At 40.2% G+C, this 17,529-nt stretch overlaps 3 protein-coding genes across 3 annotated transcripts; 2 read left to right on the top strand and 1 right to left on the bottom strand.

Annotated features, from left to right (window-relative positions):
• Positions 1-4,367: 4,367 nt before the first annotated feature.
• LOC106656787 (probable cytochrome P450 6a14) lies at positions 4,368-9,905 on the bottom strand. Its single transcript, XM_014377939.2, has 5 exons — positions 9,548-9,905; positions 6,627-6,996; positions 4,973-5,580; positions 4,642-4,893; positions 4,368-4,554 (listed from the first exon to the last, which is right to left on the bottom strand). The coding sequence occupies exons 1-5, from the start codon at positions 9,708-9,710 to the stop codon at positions 4,385-4,387; spliced, it is 1,563 nt and encodes a 520-aa protein (XP_014233425.1). The 5' UTR covers positions 9,711-9,905; the 3' UTR covers positions 4,368-4,384.
• On the top strand, positions 7,009-9,527 carry LOC111694481 (zinc finger protein draculin-like). Its single transcript, XM_023462895.1, has 3 exons — positions 7,009-7,351; positions 7,434-7,536; positions 7,616-9,527. Exons 1-3 carry the CDS (start codon positions 7,317-7,319, stop codon positions 9,248-9,250), a joined length of 1,773 nt encoding a protein of 590 aa, XP_023318663.1. The 5' UTR covers positions 7,009-7,316; the 3' UTR covers positions 9,251-9,527.
• Positions 9,906-14,986: 5,081 nt separating the features above from the next.
• LOC106655348 (tubulin-specific chaperone E) lies at positions 14,987-17,461 on the top strand. Its single transcript, XM_014375684.2, has 7 exons — positions 14,987-15,499; positions 15,572-15,961; positions 16,036-16,317; positions 16,390-16,519; positions 16,581-16,869; positions 16,940-17,154; positions 17,232-17,461. The coding sequence occupies exons 1-7, from the start codon at positions 15,324-15,326 to the stop codon at positions 17,322-17,324; spliced, it is 1,575 nt and encodes a 524-aa protein (XP_014231170.1). The 5' UTR covers positions 14,987-15,323; the 3' UTR covers positions 17,325-17,461.
• Positions 17,462-17,529: the final 68 nt, after the last annotated feature.

The raw sequence follows: 17,529 nt of genomic DNA, 5'->3' as shown, positions 1-17,529 counted from the left end.
TTGTCATTAGCCGGCTCTTGCATCGTATATGTATGAAAGTTGCAGACGGAGGCGAGCGATAAAAAGAAAAAAAAAGGGAGCTTTGACCGTCAACTTGCGTCTGGCTGGTGCTGCGCGTTTACTCGATATCGCGCGTATGAAATGGTTTTGCAATCAATGCGGAATTCAAACGCTGAATTATATTTATGAGAGCGCGGATAATACGACAAGTTTAATAGCGAAATGCATTTGCAGTGGCGAACTACTACAATTCCAACTAATTAAGCGTGATCATCGTAAGTAATGTTTTGAGAATTTTCTTTCGATGGACATTTCAATTGATATACATACGATGACACATGCGAATTGTAATATTTTGAGTTATCGTAATCTGCGCGAGACGCCTCGCATTACTAATTGAATTGTTTCGCCCGTCGGTTTTCTAACGAACAAATTCGATAGAAATTATTAGACGTCATCTCGTACTGACAGTTTTATTACGCACGTAATAACGAACGGAACTAATTTATCATCTTCGCCATTAAAATTGAATAAAATTACTCCCAAGTATCGAGGCCGATCTTACTGCTCGTTTCAACTTTAGTTCTTGCCCGTAAAAGGAAGACGTAACTTTTGAAAGCTCGTACGAACGTAAAAAAATATATAGAAATCGTATTAAAAATATTTAATTCAATCTTAAAAGATAATGTTGAGAATACCAAGATAATGATTGTAAAAATTTATAACATTCTATATCAATGAATTTCATGTTGCTTACAACACAGCGAGTTATATCTAGAAGTTCGAACTTCGAATACATAGGAACATTATAATTACCAATATTTTTTCAATAAAACAATCAAAACTTATTTTCTCAAACTTATTTATTTGAATTTAGACAAAAAATTGCAAATTTAACATCTATATAACACCAAACATGATCAAAAGTTACTGCAAGTGTACTAATGAGGTTTAGAACTTTGCAGTGTAGCTGTCAAGCAAATGTGATATAAATCTTTGTTCGTCAGCTGCTCAAGGATCATTTCGCAGATTTCAAGTGGTAATCGTTTGTGAATCAACTCCCAGAAAGGATCTAGAGCCCAGTGCAGAAAAAATCCTCTTGACAATTTCTCACACAGATGCAAATCACAAGGTTCACGATACTTTCCGAATAAATAGTAAGACAACTGAAACTTCCAGTAGTCTGTGTACGTGAGTAGTTTTTCCGCCTTTTCGGGTGGTAGCCGAGTCAGATCGTAGAGCGACACACTCGGACTTATCATCACTTTTTTTGTGTCGTTAAACCCCACCTTCTTCCCCTCATCATACCAACCAGATTTTTTAAGTTCGTCCGACTTCTCGAACAATCCGTGTTTGGCGAAAAATTTCATAACCGTCTGGACGTCGCTCCGATCCAATTGGTACCCTCTTTTCACTATGAGCTCGACAACAGCCAGAGCTCTAGAAGCTAGTTGGAATCTATATCCTTCCAGTGTAAGTGTATTATATTTCCACGAATTAAATCTCTCGGCGAAATAATTTTCAGTGGGAAAAACGAAATTGGACAGATCAGCGCCATGTTCGAAGAGAATATCGATGCAATCTGGCCAGAGATTTGCCACGGCCCATTGTAGGGGTGTCCGACCCAAATTATCTTTAGCGTCGACCATTACAAGCTGCTGTTTTTCGTCGCAGATCTTGAAGAATAGATCAATCGTACTCGAATCCGAACCCAGAAGCTGCCAATGGTAGAAATGATGCAGAGTTGTCCATCCCTCCTCGTTGGCCAAGTTCGGATTGGCGCCTTTCCTCAACAGAAATTCAATCATTACCTTGTTTACCAGTTTCGCGGCCACATGTAGCGGTGTGTTGCCCAACTCATCTCGGGCGTCGATCTGCACTGGTTGGTATTTTTCGTTGCTGACCTCGAATAACGTCTTCGCCAAGTTATGAGCAAAGTAAGTCCTCGTAACAGTATCAGTGTAGTTACCACTAAAGCTCAAATTTTGACAAATCATATGCAGAGGCGTCGACCCGTCCTTGTTGACTAAATTTGGATCAAAATCTATTCTACGAAGCAATTCGACCATCATATTCTTTCCATGTTTCAGAGCCAAGAACAGCGGCGGATCAAATGAGCTCGATTTATCAAGAAGACAATTGGGATCATGTCCAAGTTCAAGAAATTTTTTGATGACATCGTCAAAGCCAAATTCACAGGCCACATGAAAATGCGTATGTCCCAACTCGTCGGTGTAATTCACCTCGTACTTGTCGTATATTGTAAAAAGCACCATCACGATGTCTTGCCGATGGTATCCGAGTCTAGCCGCATGATGCAATGGTGTAGTGCGACGGGACGATGGCTTGCCGTCTATATCAACTTCGGGCTTGTCCTTGTATCCGATGCGATGCATGAACCAGTAGAACGCACACGATTTACTGTCATATTGCTTTCGTTTAAGATTGTTAATGGAATCCAAAAGAAGACACTCAATTTCTTCGGTTCGAAAAATATCTTGGAGATTAGGATATGGGCGGGGCCAATCACTTATTAAAGGATAAATTTTACGGCGAAATTCGTGTCGCTCGCCTTCGACCTGCCAATTGATATTTTTTCGCCAGCTCTTCAATCTTTCTATTCTTTGTTGGCTATTCAAATTTTCAACGGATGCGTCGTTGGACGTGGTCATTTTTCTGCCCTCTCACACACAGCACACAATTGTTTGTAATTTAGAATATTTTTTAATTTTTTCACAAAAATTACTCGATGAAAACAACACGATATTTTTTCTGTTCACGCTGCGGCGTCGTAACCTGTACTGAAGTTACATGCACCACGATCTATATAGAAAGTGAGAACACATGAGATACAATTAAAGCAGCGCGAGCTATGTACAGTTATTGGAAGTAAAATACGTAGTGGAGGCTGCTCGCTTCTCGCTGGATTTACACTTTCTAATCATTACCGAATTCAAAGAGACTCTGACTTCACATGTGGTAAAACAAGAGAAAACAAACGCAACGAGATAGAAAGAGAGACGAGACAACTTGGATAGATAATGTTACGTAGAAGTTGCAATAATCTCCTATTACTCTCTCTCCGTCGATGGCATTAAAAAATATCGTTAACCGGTGTGTAAACAACGATGAAAAATAAAACTAGCGACGTTCACTTCTTCGCTTTGGGCTGACGCTTGCGGCCGCGTCGATCCTCCGGTCTGTAGGGGCCCAATTTGTGCCTGACCATACAGCCGTGCCACCAGGCCTGTATACTCAGGGCGCAACTCTGGCGGTGGTCCTCGTGCTGCAACCTCCTTCGCTCGGCCTCGTGCTTGAGCTGCGTAAATAATCGGGGATAATTATATTATTAATGAGCTTCATTGATTCCGGCGTACTATCAAACGTCACGTCAATGCAGTATACATAATCAGAATTAGAAACCCTTCGAATGTGAGATTTGTCACCATTTGGATACCGGAATGTACGCAAAAATCACATTGTGACAGTACACGATCAAAGCAATCCTTACAAGTATGAATTTATTCGAAAACATTTGGACGCAATGAAGAAATTTGCAATCAAACGGGCTATACGCTACGTAATTTTTAACAACCCTTCTCACGAAAAATAAAACAAAACAAACAATAAAACATTTCAGATTGTTTTATGATTTCGTTGTGACTGTGAAAATCTATTACTCACCTTTTAAACATGAACTCAAATATCTACACGGTTTCGTTGTGTATTCGTTCTTTGAAATACCGTCATTGGAACAAACTTTTGACATCCCATTTACCGGCTGAACTTTTCTTTCTAAGTAATTGCTGCTTGTCAGAAAATCCTCGCCTCGAAACTAGAATTATTCTGACCGGCCTCCCGCTGTTTTGATTGATTTCCGCATGCATGCAAAGATTTAACAGTTGCAAGTCTTCCAATAATACGTGCACATTTTGTAATAAAAGGAGTCATAATTCACTTAATTGACGAGTCGAGTCGGAAAGATTCGAGTACTCGAAAAAAAAAAATCGATTCGAGCTTTTTTCGAGTAATAACCCCTAGCAATCGGTTGTAAATATCGTTGCCAGTGTTTCAATAAATGTTTTAGACGCGATATGCGTTCTGCTCGACTGTTTAAACTTTTTTCGTGTTTTCTTATAGGAAATTTATGCGGAGCTAATATGAGAAAATGATTCATACCAATCGAGCGGATTCATCGTTCGTTAACATTTAGGACGATTTGTCAATAGACAAGATAAAAACGTATAACGGCAAACCAAATCAAAACTGCATTTCCAATAGTCTTCTTGACTATTTTCCTTACGAGGGAATAAATTACGAGGGCGCAAGGGATATGTAATGGATTCAAAATAAAGTATAAGTCAAGAGACACGAGAATCTTTCATCATTTATTTCTCTTTTCGAATTTCACGTAGACGCCGCCCTCGGGGGCCTGGACCACGGCGCACTTGGAGTAGCCGATCGGTATGGGCGTCTTGTCGCACGTCGTGATCCTGAAGTTCATCAGCAGGCTGATCAGCGCTATCTTCGACTGCAGCACGCCGAATCGCGTACCTATAATGTCATACCAACGTAAATACATGTAATAAATACGCAGAAAAACGAAACGGTATATATTTTATATATAATCGAGTCGCTCACCTATGCAGACTCGGGGACCGTCGCCGAACGGCAGATAGACGTAGGGATTCCTCGCTGCTACCGCCTCCTTGGTGAATCGCTCGGGATCGAATCGGTCGGGGTCCGGAAAGATGTCGGGGTCGCGATGCAGCCCGCTCACGCAGATCATCGTGGCCTGGCCCTTCTGCAGCTTGAGATCGGTGCCGGGCAGTCGCGTGTCCTCGATGCAGACGCGATTCAGGAACGGCACCGACGGATGCTTCCTCAGAGTCTCTGTCCCCCCCGACAAAGACGAAAATTATCCCTTCTCCGTTTCTATCGTAGTTCATATAGTTATATAATTGCTCATTACCGTTGAAGACCATGTGCAGATACTCGAGCTCGTTGATTATCCTCTCGTAGGTGAAACCGCCGGGCAGCTTGGAGGCGGCGAGCAGCTCCTCGTAGAGGCGATCCTGCAGCTCGGGTCGCAGCGCCAGCTCGTACAGGCAGTAGGTCACCGTGGACGAGGTCGTCTCGAAGCCCGCGAGAAAGAAGACGAAGGCTTGGGCCTGGGCCTGGGCCACGCTGATACGTCCGTCGTCGGACTTTTCCTGCTGCTGCTGTGGCTGCTTCGCCGAGTCGTTGCAATTACCGTTACCGATTACCTTCTCGTCGGCCTCGATCACGCCCGTGTCGATGAGCTGAATCAGCAGACTGAGAAAGTCTCGCCTACCGGGATCGCGTCTGCGTCGCTCCATCATGTCGCGAAACGTGCTCGTGAAGAAGTCGATCACGTCCGGATAGAAGAGGGGCACGCGCAGCGCGTCCAGCACGACAGGCGCGAACATGCCGAGGCCCTGGCGCACCGGGCTGTTCTCGATGGCCTTGCGCCCGTAGCGCTTGAAGTCGCTGCCAGGATCGTCGAGGCTGTTGCAGTTGAAGCCGAAGGCGATGGACGATATGCTGTCGGTCGTGTATCTGCAATATACATAGCGCGTGATATATAGGGATGATGAGAAAGCGAATACGAGCTAAAAATTTAAACCCTATAGGATAACTTGAGAATTTAATGTGACGAACAAAAATTGAAAAACATGACAACTATAATATAAGTGAAACGAATCCTAAAGAAATCATTGATCGGACAAGTATACGTATTTTTTCGCAGTATTGAAACTTCAATAATAGCAGTGCCGCCGCGACACAATACGAAAAGTTATTCAGAACAGCTCGCTTCTACCGAACACTTTAATGACTCATGTATCTCTGTCTCTGTCGCGCTCGCTTGCTTCCGCATCTGCACTCAGCGTGCGCGTGTTGGTACGGGTTCGAATCGTTGGTCAAACGACTTAATACGCATCGGCACACATGCCTCGTTCTAATTGAAATTAGCGTCCGGTGTTCTGAACGTCGCTGAGTGCCTAGAAAAACGAGGATACGAGCTGGACCGTAGCGATGCCATAACGATTATGAACGTATTCGGAAAGTGGAAATTGTACGAGAAACCGGAGGACATTAAAAATCGTTGGTACGATAACGAGGAGTTCGCGAAAGAAGCCAAAAGATAATGATAGTTCCGATGGTGCTTTACGACTTGATCCAGTTACGACCCAAAGAGGCGGCGAAACTCGCCTGAAGTATTCGGACTACGACGAGTTGGCGTGCTCGAGAATTTCGTGCAGCCTCCCCGAAGGACTCAAAGACGTTTGCGAGCTGCATCTGTGCGAGGGGATTTTTCCACGGCTGAGCAATGGATCCTTTTATGGAGCTGGCGCGCTACCGATTGCCGATTCTCTGCTGCGACACGATCATCGAGCAGCTGTCGAACGAAGATTTGTGGCGTATATGCTTGGCGGCTAATACGGGCCCGAGCTCGGCTCAAAGTGTCGATCAATCGCAATAAAAAATGTGAATAAAATTTATACTTTGAACTCAAACTTTCAAATCGCATTTGTTGTTTCATTTTTATCAATTCTTTAATTTTACTTGAAACAAAAAATTTTCGTCGATTTATCCATTATTACCTGCCGATGAGATCCTTCAGCTCGACGACGGGGCTGCGCTCGACCTCGAGCCTGGCCACCTTGGCCAGCTCGTCGCCGATCTCGCGCAGCAGCGGATACATCTGCTTGAGCTTGCCCGAGGTGAAGGTCGGCGACAGCTTGGACCTGAGCTGGCGCCACTTCTCGCCCGGCAAGAAGAACAGATTGGCCGACAGCGGATCGACCTGCTCGTTGTGATAGAGGCCCCGATCGCGAAACTTGTTGAAGTCCTTGATGAGCACGTGCTTGATGAGGTCGGGCTCGTTGATCACGAGGATCGGCTGATGGAACATGTAGATGCCGTGATACGGCCGGTGCTTGTGACGCTCGTACGAGGCCTTCACGGTGTCACCTATGTCGCGGATATCGGTATATTTTAAGAGCGAAAAATATTTAGTTATTTCTTCATTGATATAAATATAATAATGATTCGAATTTGCCTAATTTTTATTGATAAACTTTATCGAAATTTCGTATTGCGCGGGATGACTGACTGACATTTTGAAAAACTGCGTCTATGCGAAACTCAGCTATACATAGCTCTTCGTTATATCATCATGATAAACAAGGCGTAAGGTCACGTTCCGAGTTAACGCACGTGTAGATCATAAAAGTTTTCCCTCTCGGTTCATTGTTGTAAAATTAGTTAAAATTTCAAGCGACAAAAAACTCATGGAATCCAGTGCTTTATTCACAGGAGCCGTTAGGTAATTTGGATTGCACGAGAATGAAATTATAACGATATCTATAATTACAACGAATTACTTTATCTGATCGAGGTTATTTCAGAGTAAAAGAGGAGCCTAGCGATGTGTCCCACAGTGAAAATGATTGCGACGAGAAACCCGATCTGAAAAACTACCAACGCCTACCATTTCCACAAGAATATTCGGTAAGTGATGATAATTACGGGTTACTTGTATCGTTGTTTTTGTAAGAAAGATCTCACGTAGCTTTCATTTCTTCGATAGACCTGTACTCTTCGAAAATGTGACGTAAACCATGGAACTGAATTTGACCATGATGTGGAAGTAGTCGTTGAATGTGAAGATGTCAAGCCTTTTATGGATTTATTAAAAGCTAAAAAATTTGACAACGATTCTCAACAACTCGCGAAATATAGCGATGATTATGGAACTCGAAATATAATTAAAATGGAACCCACGAAGGAAGTAAAACAGGAATTTCCCGATGGCTCTGTAGAAGAATCGAATGTGAATTTCGACCGTGAACTCAACAAGCAGAATGAAAGAAGAAAAATCACAAAAATGCCTTACAAAGTACATAAAGTCAAAAGATGCATCGGTTCGATGAATAGTAAAACAATCCACCCATGTAAAATATGCGGAAAGAAATTGTCAAGTCAGAGTAGTCTCAACAGGCATGTCAAATCATTACACTCGTGTCAAATGTACGACAGGACATTTTCATTTAAAGGTAATCACCAAATGCACGTTGCCTCGATGCACAATGGGGTCACTTATGAATGTAATGAATGTGGAAAGTCATTTGTACGAAAGGACAGCCTCAAAATCCACATGGATTCCGTGCACAATAAAATTACGCATGCATGTGATATTTGTGAAAGAACCTTCTTCCACAAACGCAGTCTCAAAAATCATAAGGATGCGATGCATAACAGTATCACATATGCATGCGATGTGTGTGGAAAAACGTTCAAGTACCAAAATATACTCAAATTCCACGTCGATGTAGTACACAATGGTGTCACTTATGAATGTGATAAATGTAAAAAGTCATTTGCACGAAAAGATAGTCTCCAAAGACATATCAATGCGATGCACAATGGTGTGAGCCATGCATGCGATATGTGCCCAAAAACATTCTGCTCAAAGGCTTATCTTAAAGTCCACATGGATTCCGCGCACAATAAAATTACATACGCATGTGATATTTGTGAAAAGACATTCTCAACTAAAGGTAACCTCAGATGCCACATGGATGCGATGCATAATAGTATCACACACGCATGCGATGCGTGTGAAAAAACGTTCAAGCGCAAATTTGAACTAAAATTCCACATCGATGCAGTACACAATGGTGTCACTTATGAATGTAATAAATGTAAAAAGTCATTTTCACGAAAAGAGAGTCTCCAAAGACATATCAATGCGTTGCACAATGGTGTTGCGTACGCATGCAATAAATGTGAAAAGACATTCACAGAAAAGGGAAGTCTCAAAATCCACATCGATTCCGTGCACAATAAAATTACGCATGCATGTGATAATTGTGAAAAAATGTTCGTCCACAAACGCAGTCTCAAAAACCATATGGATGCGATGCATAATAGTATCACATATGCATGCCATGTATGTGAAACGACGTTCAAGCGCAAATATGAACTCAAAGTCCACGTCGATGCAGTACACAATGGTGTCACATATACGTGCGATATGTGCGGAAAGGCATTCACACTAAAAGCAAATCTCAAAAAACATATTGAGAAGATGCACAATGGTGTCAATTATCCGTGTCATACGTGCGAAAGGACTTTCAAACGAAAGGATCGTCTGAAGCTCCACATGGAATCTGTGCACAACCAAATCAGACAGTCGTGCGTATTTGCAAAAAGGAATTCCTAAGCAAGGCCAATCTCAAAAAGCACATGAATTCGATACATCGCTCAGGCTTCCAAAACTTGAAGAACGTATAAAATTTATTTTATGAAAATCTCGATTTTCTTTAATGTTATCTCATAATGTATCAATGTTTAAATTTTTTAAAAATTCAATAAATTTTTCGAAGAAAATGAAGCACATTCTTGCTGGTCAACACCCCTCGATTCGATGGCGATTTGTAATGGTCACATTTCGGCTCGAGTCAAAAGATAAAAATAAAAAATAAAAAAAAAACAATAGAATCAAGAGATCGGTAATTACCCAACGACGCCTTGCCGAGCAGGGACGGCAGCATGTTGCCCAAGGGCACGAGGGGCTCGTCGTGCGGCACGCCTCGCCTCTTCCAGTAGGTGAACACCCAGAGCTTCAGGTAGGCGTAGATCGCCAGGGCGATCGCGCCCAGCCAAAACAAGATCATCGCCATCGTGTTGTGGTGCTTTTCGCGCGCGTTACTTGCACACGCGTATCAGTTGTTTATATGGAAAATGCGTAGTAGTACGCGCGATCCTCGCAGAGACCGCGACAAAACTGGATAGCTCGGCATGCTATTGATATAATTTAACTGCGCTCCTCTTTTACGACGACGACGACGACGACGACTCCGCTTCGATCGTCGTAATAAAACTGCATCATGTGTATTATTATCCGCGCGTTGGAGAGCAGAATTTTTCTGCAAGTCGTTGTGCGATGAACAAATTGCCGTGTGTGTGTGTGTGTGTGTGTGTGTGTGTGTAAGCGCGCGAGCCGCGGCTGGAGGAGGAGGAGGAAAATCGACTTCGTACGTGTAAGATGACGAAGTGGAAAAATCATTTTCTTTTTTGTCGTCGCGTTAATATATTGTCACGCATCGTGAGAAGTAATTTTTTTTTTGTCATAAAAGGAGACCGCTTCTGAACGATACGTCTCTAATATTATGCATCATGCGTGTGAGTTCGTAACAAGATGTTATCGGATTCGTACGTTAATAAATACTAGCGAATTACCTCGCTCGCTTACGCTCGCTCGGTATAGTCAGGGTTTTGTAAGAATTTTGGAGAAAGCAAGAAATATAAAATAGGTTTCCACAAGGTATATGCCAGGTATATAGAATGTATATACCTTGTATTTACAAGGCATGTACCAGATATATATATATTAGGGTGTACCCCTTTTTTAAATATTTTGAATAAAAAGAATAAAATAAAATATATCTCAGGAGCCGAGTGAAAAACTGTAAGATGGTATATTTTTGCAGGTTTGTGCACAACATGGGTGCTGAAATCAAAAATTTTCAGCTCGGAGTAGCATGAGGCAAATAAATACTAATTTGGAAATGAAAAGCTTTGCGATTTTTTTTCTCCCATAGGAAGGGTTTGGCGAAAAATTTTCTTTGAACAAAAAGTGCTTAATTTTGATCAAAGAATGTGTGAATTTTTTCAGATTTTTTTGGACCATTTTTGGATTTTTGGCGTTCGTCAATGTTTCCAAAAATCCAAAAATGGTCCAAAAAAATCTGAAAAAATTCACACATTCTTTGATCAAAATTAAGCACTTTTTGTTCAAAGAAAATTTTTCGCCAAACCCTTCCTATGGGAGAAAAAAAATCGCAAAGCTTTTCATTTCCAAATTAGTATTTATTTGCCTCATGCTACTCCGAGCTGAAAATTTTTGATTTCAGCACCCATGTTGTGCACAAACCTGCAAAAATATACCATCTTACAGTTTTTCACTCGGCTCCCGAGATATATTTTATTTTATTCTTTTTATTCAAAATATTTAAAAAAGGGGTACACCCTAATATATATACCTTGTAAATATATAATAAATTTATTTTTTTTTTTTTAGTCATCGGTTTTCCAGAGGCCAGAACTTTTAGCGCGAGACTCATTCAACGCGTAATATATAGATTACGTATTAAAAAACGCCTCGGCGGTGTTAACTTGGCGCGCATAGTTTCTATATGCGGGAATGTGTGTGTGTGTAGCTCAATCGAATGGCACAATAGTTATTTATGCAATAGTATGACGAAAAAGGTCTTTTTTCGCACATTTTTTAGTTCGCAAAAAGCGTTTTTGGACACTTGTGTGCGGTAAAGCGCCTCATTTAAGTGAACGTATTTTTCGCCTACTATTGCATAATAGTTATTTATGTAACAAGTGCCCAAAAGGCGTTTTTGGGCACGAGTGTGCGGAAAATGACACGAGTTTCGGCTATGCCGGCACGAGTGAGTGTTTTTTCCGCTAACTGTGCGCAAAAAGCTGGGCACGTGTTGCATACAAAATTTTATGCAATAGTAGGCGAAAAATACGTTCATTTAAATGAGGCGTTTTACCGCACACCCGTGTCCAAAATGGGACATTTTACCGCACACAAGTGTCCAAAAACGCTTTTTGCGCACTAAAAAATGTGCGAAAAAAGACATTTTTCGTCATACTATTGCATAAAAGATATTTTAACGGCATCAACGAGGAGAGAGTAACAGCAGCTTATTGCAACTTCTACGTAACATTATTTATCCAAGTTGCCTCTCAAACTCTCTCGTCTCTCTTTCTATCTGTTTCTTTGTTTCCTCTTGTTTTACCACATGTGAAGTCAGAGTCTCTTTGAATTCGGTAATGATTAGAAAGTGTAAATCCAGTGGGAAGCGAGCAGCCTCCACTACGTATTTTACTTCCAATAACTGTACATAGCTCGCGCTGCTTTAATTGTATCTCTCCTAGCTGCGACCATCTGTTCTCACTTTCTATATAGATCGTGGTGCATGTAATTTCAGTTCAGGTTACGACGCCGCAGCGTGAACAGAAAAAGATCGTGTCGTTTTCATCGAGTAATTTTTGTTAATTAAAAAATATTCTTAATTACAAACAATTGTGTGCTGTGTGTGAGAGGGCAGAAAAATGGCCACGTCCAACGACGCAGTCGTTGAAAATTTGAATAGCAAAAAAAAAATAGAAAGATTGAAGAGCTGGCGAAAAAATATCAATTGGGAGGACGAAGGCGAGCGACACGAATTTCTCCGAAAAATTGAACCTTTACTAAGTCATTGGGTTCACGAATATCCTAATCTCCAGGAGATTTTTCGGACCGAAGAAATTGAGTGTCTTCTTTTGGATTCCATTAACAATTTTAAAGGAAAGCCTAACCGTGAATTTTGTGAGTTCTTCATCTTCGTGATTCACAGCGGATACAAGGACAAGCCCGAAGTTGATATAGACGGCAAGCCATCGTCCCGTCGCACTACACCATTGCATCATGCGGCTAGAGTCGGGCACGTGGGTATCGTCTACCATCTTTTTACAATATACGACAAATACGAGGTGAATTACACCGACGAGTTCGGACATACGCATTTTCATGTGGCCTGCGAGTTTGGCTTTGACTATGTCATCAAAAAATTTCTTGAACATGGACAGGACCTCAATTGTCTTCTTGAAAAATCGAGCTCATTTGATCCGCCGCTGTTCTTGGCTCTGAAACATGGAAAGAATATGATGGTCGAATTGCTTCGTAGAATAGATTTTGATCCGAATTTAGTCAACAAGGACGGGTCGACGCCTCTGCATATGATTTGTCAAAATTTGAGCTTTAGTGGTAACTACACTGATACTGTTACGAGGACTTACTTTGCTCATAACTTGGCGAAGACGTTATTCGAGCTCAACAACGAAAAATACCAACCAGTGCAGATCGACGCCCGAGATAAGTTGGGCAACACACCGCTACATATAGCCGTAAAATGGGAAAACAAGGAAATGATTGAATTTCTGTTGAGGAAAGGCGCCAATCCGAACTTGGCCAACGAGGAGGGATGGACAGCTCTGCATCATTTCTACCATCGGCTGCCTATGGGTTCGGATTCGAGTTCGATTGATCTATTCTTCAAGATCTGCGACGAAAAACAGCAGCTTGTAATGGTCGACGCTAAAGATAAGTTGGGTCGGACACCCCTACAATGGGCCGTGGCCAGACTCAGGCCAGATGGCATCGATATTCTCTTCGAACATGGCGCTGATCTGTCTAACTTCGTTTTTCCCACTGAAATTTATTTTGCCAAGAGATTTAATTCGTGGAAATATGATCCACTTCCACTAGTAGGATATAGATTCCAACTAGCTTCTAGAGCTTTGTCTGCTGTCGAGCTCATAGTGAAAAGAGGGTATCAATTGGATCGGAGCGACGTCCTGACGGTTATGAAATTTTTCGAAAAATATGGATTGTTTGAGAAGTCGGACGAACTCAAAAAGTCTGGTTGGTATGATGAGGGGAAGGAGGTGGCGTATATAGACACAAAAAAAGTGATGATAAGTTCGAGTGTGTCGCTCTACGATCTGACTCGGCTGCGACCCGAAAAGGCGGAAAAACTACTCACGTACACAGACTACTGGAAGTTCCGGTTGCCTTACGATTTATACAAAAATTATTATAAACTTTGTGATTTGCATCTGTGTGAGAAATTATCAAGAGGATTTTTTCTGCACTGGGCTCTAGATCCTTTCTGGGAGTTGATTCACAAACGATTACCACTGGAGATCTGCGAAATGATCCTTGAGCAGCTGACGAACGAAGATTTATATCACATTTGCTTGACAGCTACACTCCAAAGCTCTAAACCTCATTAGTACACTTGCAGTAACTTTTGATTATGTTTGGTGTTATATAAATGTTAAATTTGCATATTTTTTTATAATTCAAATAAATAAGTTTGAGAAAATAAGTTTTGATTATTTTATTGAAAAAATATTGATAATTATAATATTTCTATGTACTCTCTAAAATTATGTATTTAGTTTCTATTAAATTTTCCGGCATGTCACGCTAGACGTAATATAACCCGTACTAGTAGACTATAGACATGATGTATAGAGAAATTTTAGTCCGAATTTCTTGATATAAGCTGATTTTTAAGATTGAATGCAATATTTTTAATACCTGCATTTTATGCACTACGATTTCCTCCATAAAATTACGATAGCAACTCCTTTATTAATACTTCAAACACATCTAGCGGTCCTTTTTTTTTATATAAATCGCGTTTATGATATTAATATCAAGCAACTTTTGTGCGGAAGCGAATTTTCGTGGACAAAGAACCAGGTGAGAGCAGAATTTTGTTGTTAAGTGTCATGAAAACGCGACAAATTGCCGTGTGTGTGTGTGTGCTAGCCGCGGCAGGAGGAAGAAGAAAATCGACTTCATACGTGTAAGATGACGAGGCGGAAAAATCATTTTTTTTTGTCATCCCGCATCGCGAGAAGTATTTTTTTTTTATAAAAAAGGACAGCTTCTGAACGATACGTCTATAATATTATGCATCATGTGTTTGAGTTCGTAATGAGACGTTGTCGGATTCGCACGTAAATAAATATTACGTATTAAACGCGTATTACGTATCCTTATATAGGAGGTATTGCATATCTAAATTCTCGCATACTTAATGTATTATGCGCGATACAGTTTAAGCTTCGAACTCGAGATGACGATGATCGAGTGTGAAGAATTACTATTTATTTATTTATTTATTTTCGTCTTGGCTCCTCCTTGTACTGAATAATATCTAGGACAATTTTGGTACTGGAAGTGCAGCAGCGAAAGAAACGCCTGCCGAGTGTTGACCGTCGACTCCTCGGTGCTTTGCAATCTTTGCGCCTGCCTCGCGCTATGTAACACCAATATTCTACTGCGAGAAGAAAACGTCAGCTGTGCATTTGTATACATATTTATATTATGTGTACATAGTCAAGTCAGTGCAGCTGCGAGCAGAAGGTTAGGTTTTTACCGCTGCGTCGAGCGAGGCTTTGTTTTCATTGTGTATAAAACTCAAAGAAGGGTGTCGTTCTTTTCCCCGAGGGAAAAAGCTCCGAGTTTTGGCCCTCGTGTCAAATGTCGCTTTCGCACGTCGGTGGCTCGATCGAAGTTACGCAGAGCAGTGCGAGTGCCGCGATCAACGAGAGCTTTTGATAGAAAATCCCGCGACCGAGAGTTTTCACGCTTGCGAATCTATGATTCGACTTTTACGCTCCGCCGACTTTGATTCATTCAAATTAATCGCAGAAAAATTATGGAAACCAAGAGTCGCGTTGGTGACAGAATCGAAAGCGATGGTTACATTGGCACGGTGAAATACGTGGGAGCGGTAGGCGTCACGCCAGGCGAATGGTTGGGAATCGATTGGGACGATCATACTCGAGGGAAGCATAATGGAATTTATGAGGGAATCAAATACTTTGAGACCTGGTACGTCTTTAAAAACTTACCCTCCAATGACGTAGAAGAATTGTTATTTATGAATTATAAACCGTTTTGCAGGCACAGGACATCAGGCTCTTTCATAAGGCCTGCAAAAGCAAATTATGGCTTTTCGTGTCCAGAGATGATAAAGTCTCGCTATGGCTTTGTGGACGATGAACTGGCTGGAATCGACAGAGACACTATAGCCATCGTACAAAAGTCTTTCAATGCACCCTTTGTTGAAATGGTTGGTTTTTCAGAAGTCAATAGAAAGCAAAGTACATTTGATCAGCTCAGGGTTGTGTGCTTGCGAGACAAGCTTGTGAGCAGTGCAGGTTGCCCTAACGAATTGGCTACTTTGTGCCCCATGATTCATGAATTGGATTTGTCTCGCAATCTCATTAATTCTTGGAAAGTTGTAGCTGAAATTTGCTTTCAACTGCAGTATTTGAAAAATCTTAACATAAGGTTAATTATTACATTTTAATTTTTAAATAATATCAATCAGAATGATATTTATAACATTCTTTCAACTTTTTTAGTGAAAATCAATTACCTGTAGAAAATCAAATGGATAATTACAGAGATGCATTTTTAAAACTCACTCATTTAACCATGGGAAGAATGAAGTACAATTGGTTCGATATATCCTGCTGCTTAAGTGCGTTTTCTTCTTTAGAAGATTTGGTGGTTTCATATAATTTGATCGAAAGTATCAGTGATATCAAGAGTATTTCAAAACTTGACCAATTGACAGATTTATCATTAGAACATAATCTTATATCAGACTGGAATGAAATCTTAAAGTTAGGAAAGCTCCCTAGGTCAGTATTATTTTCAATTTCTATGATACTAAAATAATCATTATGTATACTTACCAGTTATTTTTTTTTTAGTTTAAGAAATCTTAATGTGAACTCCAACCAAATTGAAAAAATTGAATTTCCTACAGTTAATCAAACAGATAAAACAGAACTTTTTCCTTGTTTGACACAGCTACATATTTCAAACAATAATATAGCAGAGGTAACTTGAAAAATTATCAACAATAATAATCTCTATAAAACAAAATTTATAATGATTCTAGTGGAGATCAATTAGTGAACTAGAAAAGTTAAATCACCTTGAAGATCTTAAATTTCGAGAGAATCCCATTTTAAAAGAGCATAATGTTGACACTTCAATGCAATTAGTTGTAGCTAGGATATCAAGTTTAAAATATTTTAATGGAACAGAAATACTTCCTTCTGAGAGGAGGGGAGCTGAGTATGATTACTTAAAACTATACTCCAAAGTATGGAAAACTATGGAAAAACAGAATCTGCCAAAAGATGAATTTATTTTGAATCATCCAAGGTTTCCTGCGCTTGCAGAAAGTATGTAACTTCATTATTTTGCTATTATTTTTAGATTCAATTTATTAATGAAGAACTAATGTATTTTTAGAATACGGAGTGCCGGACACTTCAGATGCTGTAAAAAATACGCAGTTGTCGTCAAATGTTATAACGGTGGAGTTTATATGCCCTGATATTCCTAATTTTCCACCAGTAAAGAAAAAGTTACTGAAAAATATGGATGTACAGAAACTAATGGGTATTGTTCAAAGACTGTTTAGACTTAATGGTAAACTTCCGACTCTCTCATTCATTCGACCTAAGGTAAATAAAATTGTTCATTTTTAACATAATACGATTGTCCTACAAATAATTGTACTAATAAATAATTTATTTTCAAGGTTTCCGACGATGAAATACCGTTGGATAAACCACTTCAAGATCTTAATTATTACCTTATAGACGAGGGTGATTTAATTGTCGTGCGTTGGTGATAATGCAATTACTTATAGTATTTATAGTTATAATATATGAGCTGTATTTTTACACTGTTACAATGTTGATGATTCACTACCATACTTTGTTACTAAAATTTTTTAAATATATTTTGAAAAAAGCTATTTTCACGCAATTACTATGGTTGAAAATCATTTCAACGCTTTATTTCTATACAAAATATATAAGTATTTGTACATAAGC

Source organism: Trichogramma pretiosum, unplaced genomic scaffold (assembly GCF_000599845.2).
Source record: "Trichogramma pretiosum strain Unisexual culture from Peru unplaced genomic scaffold, Tpre_2.0 scaffold1, whole genome shotgun sequence".
NCBI classification, from domain to species: domain Eukaryota; kingdom Metazoa; phylum Arthropoda; class Insecta; order Hymenoptera; family Trichogrammatidae; genus Trichogramma; species Trichogramma pretiosum.
The sequence above is the reverse complement of the archived record's forward strand: the minus strand, read 5'-3'. Positions and strand labels throughout refer to the sequence as shown.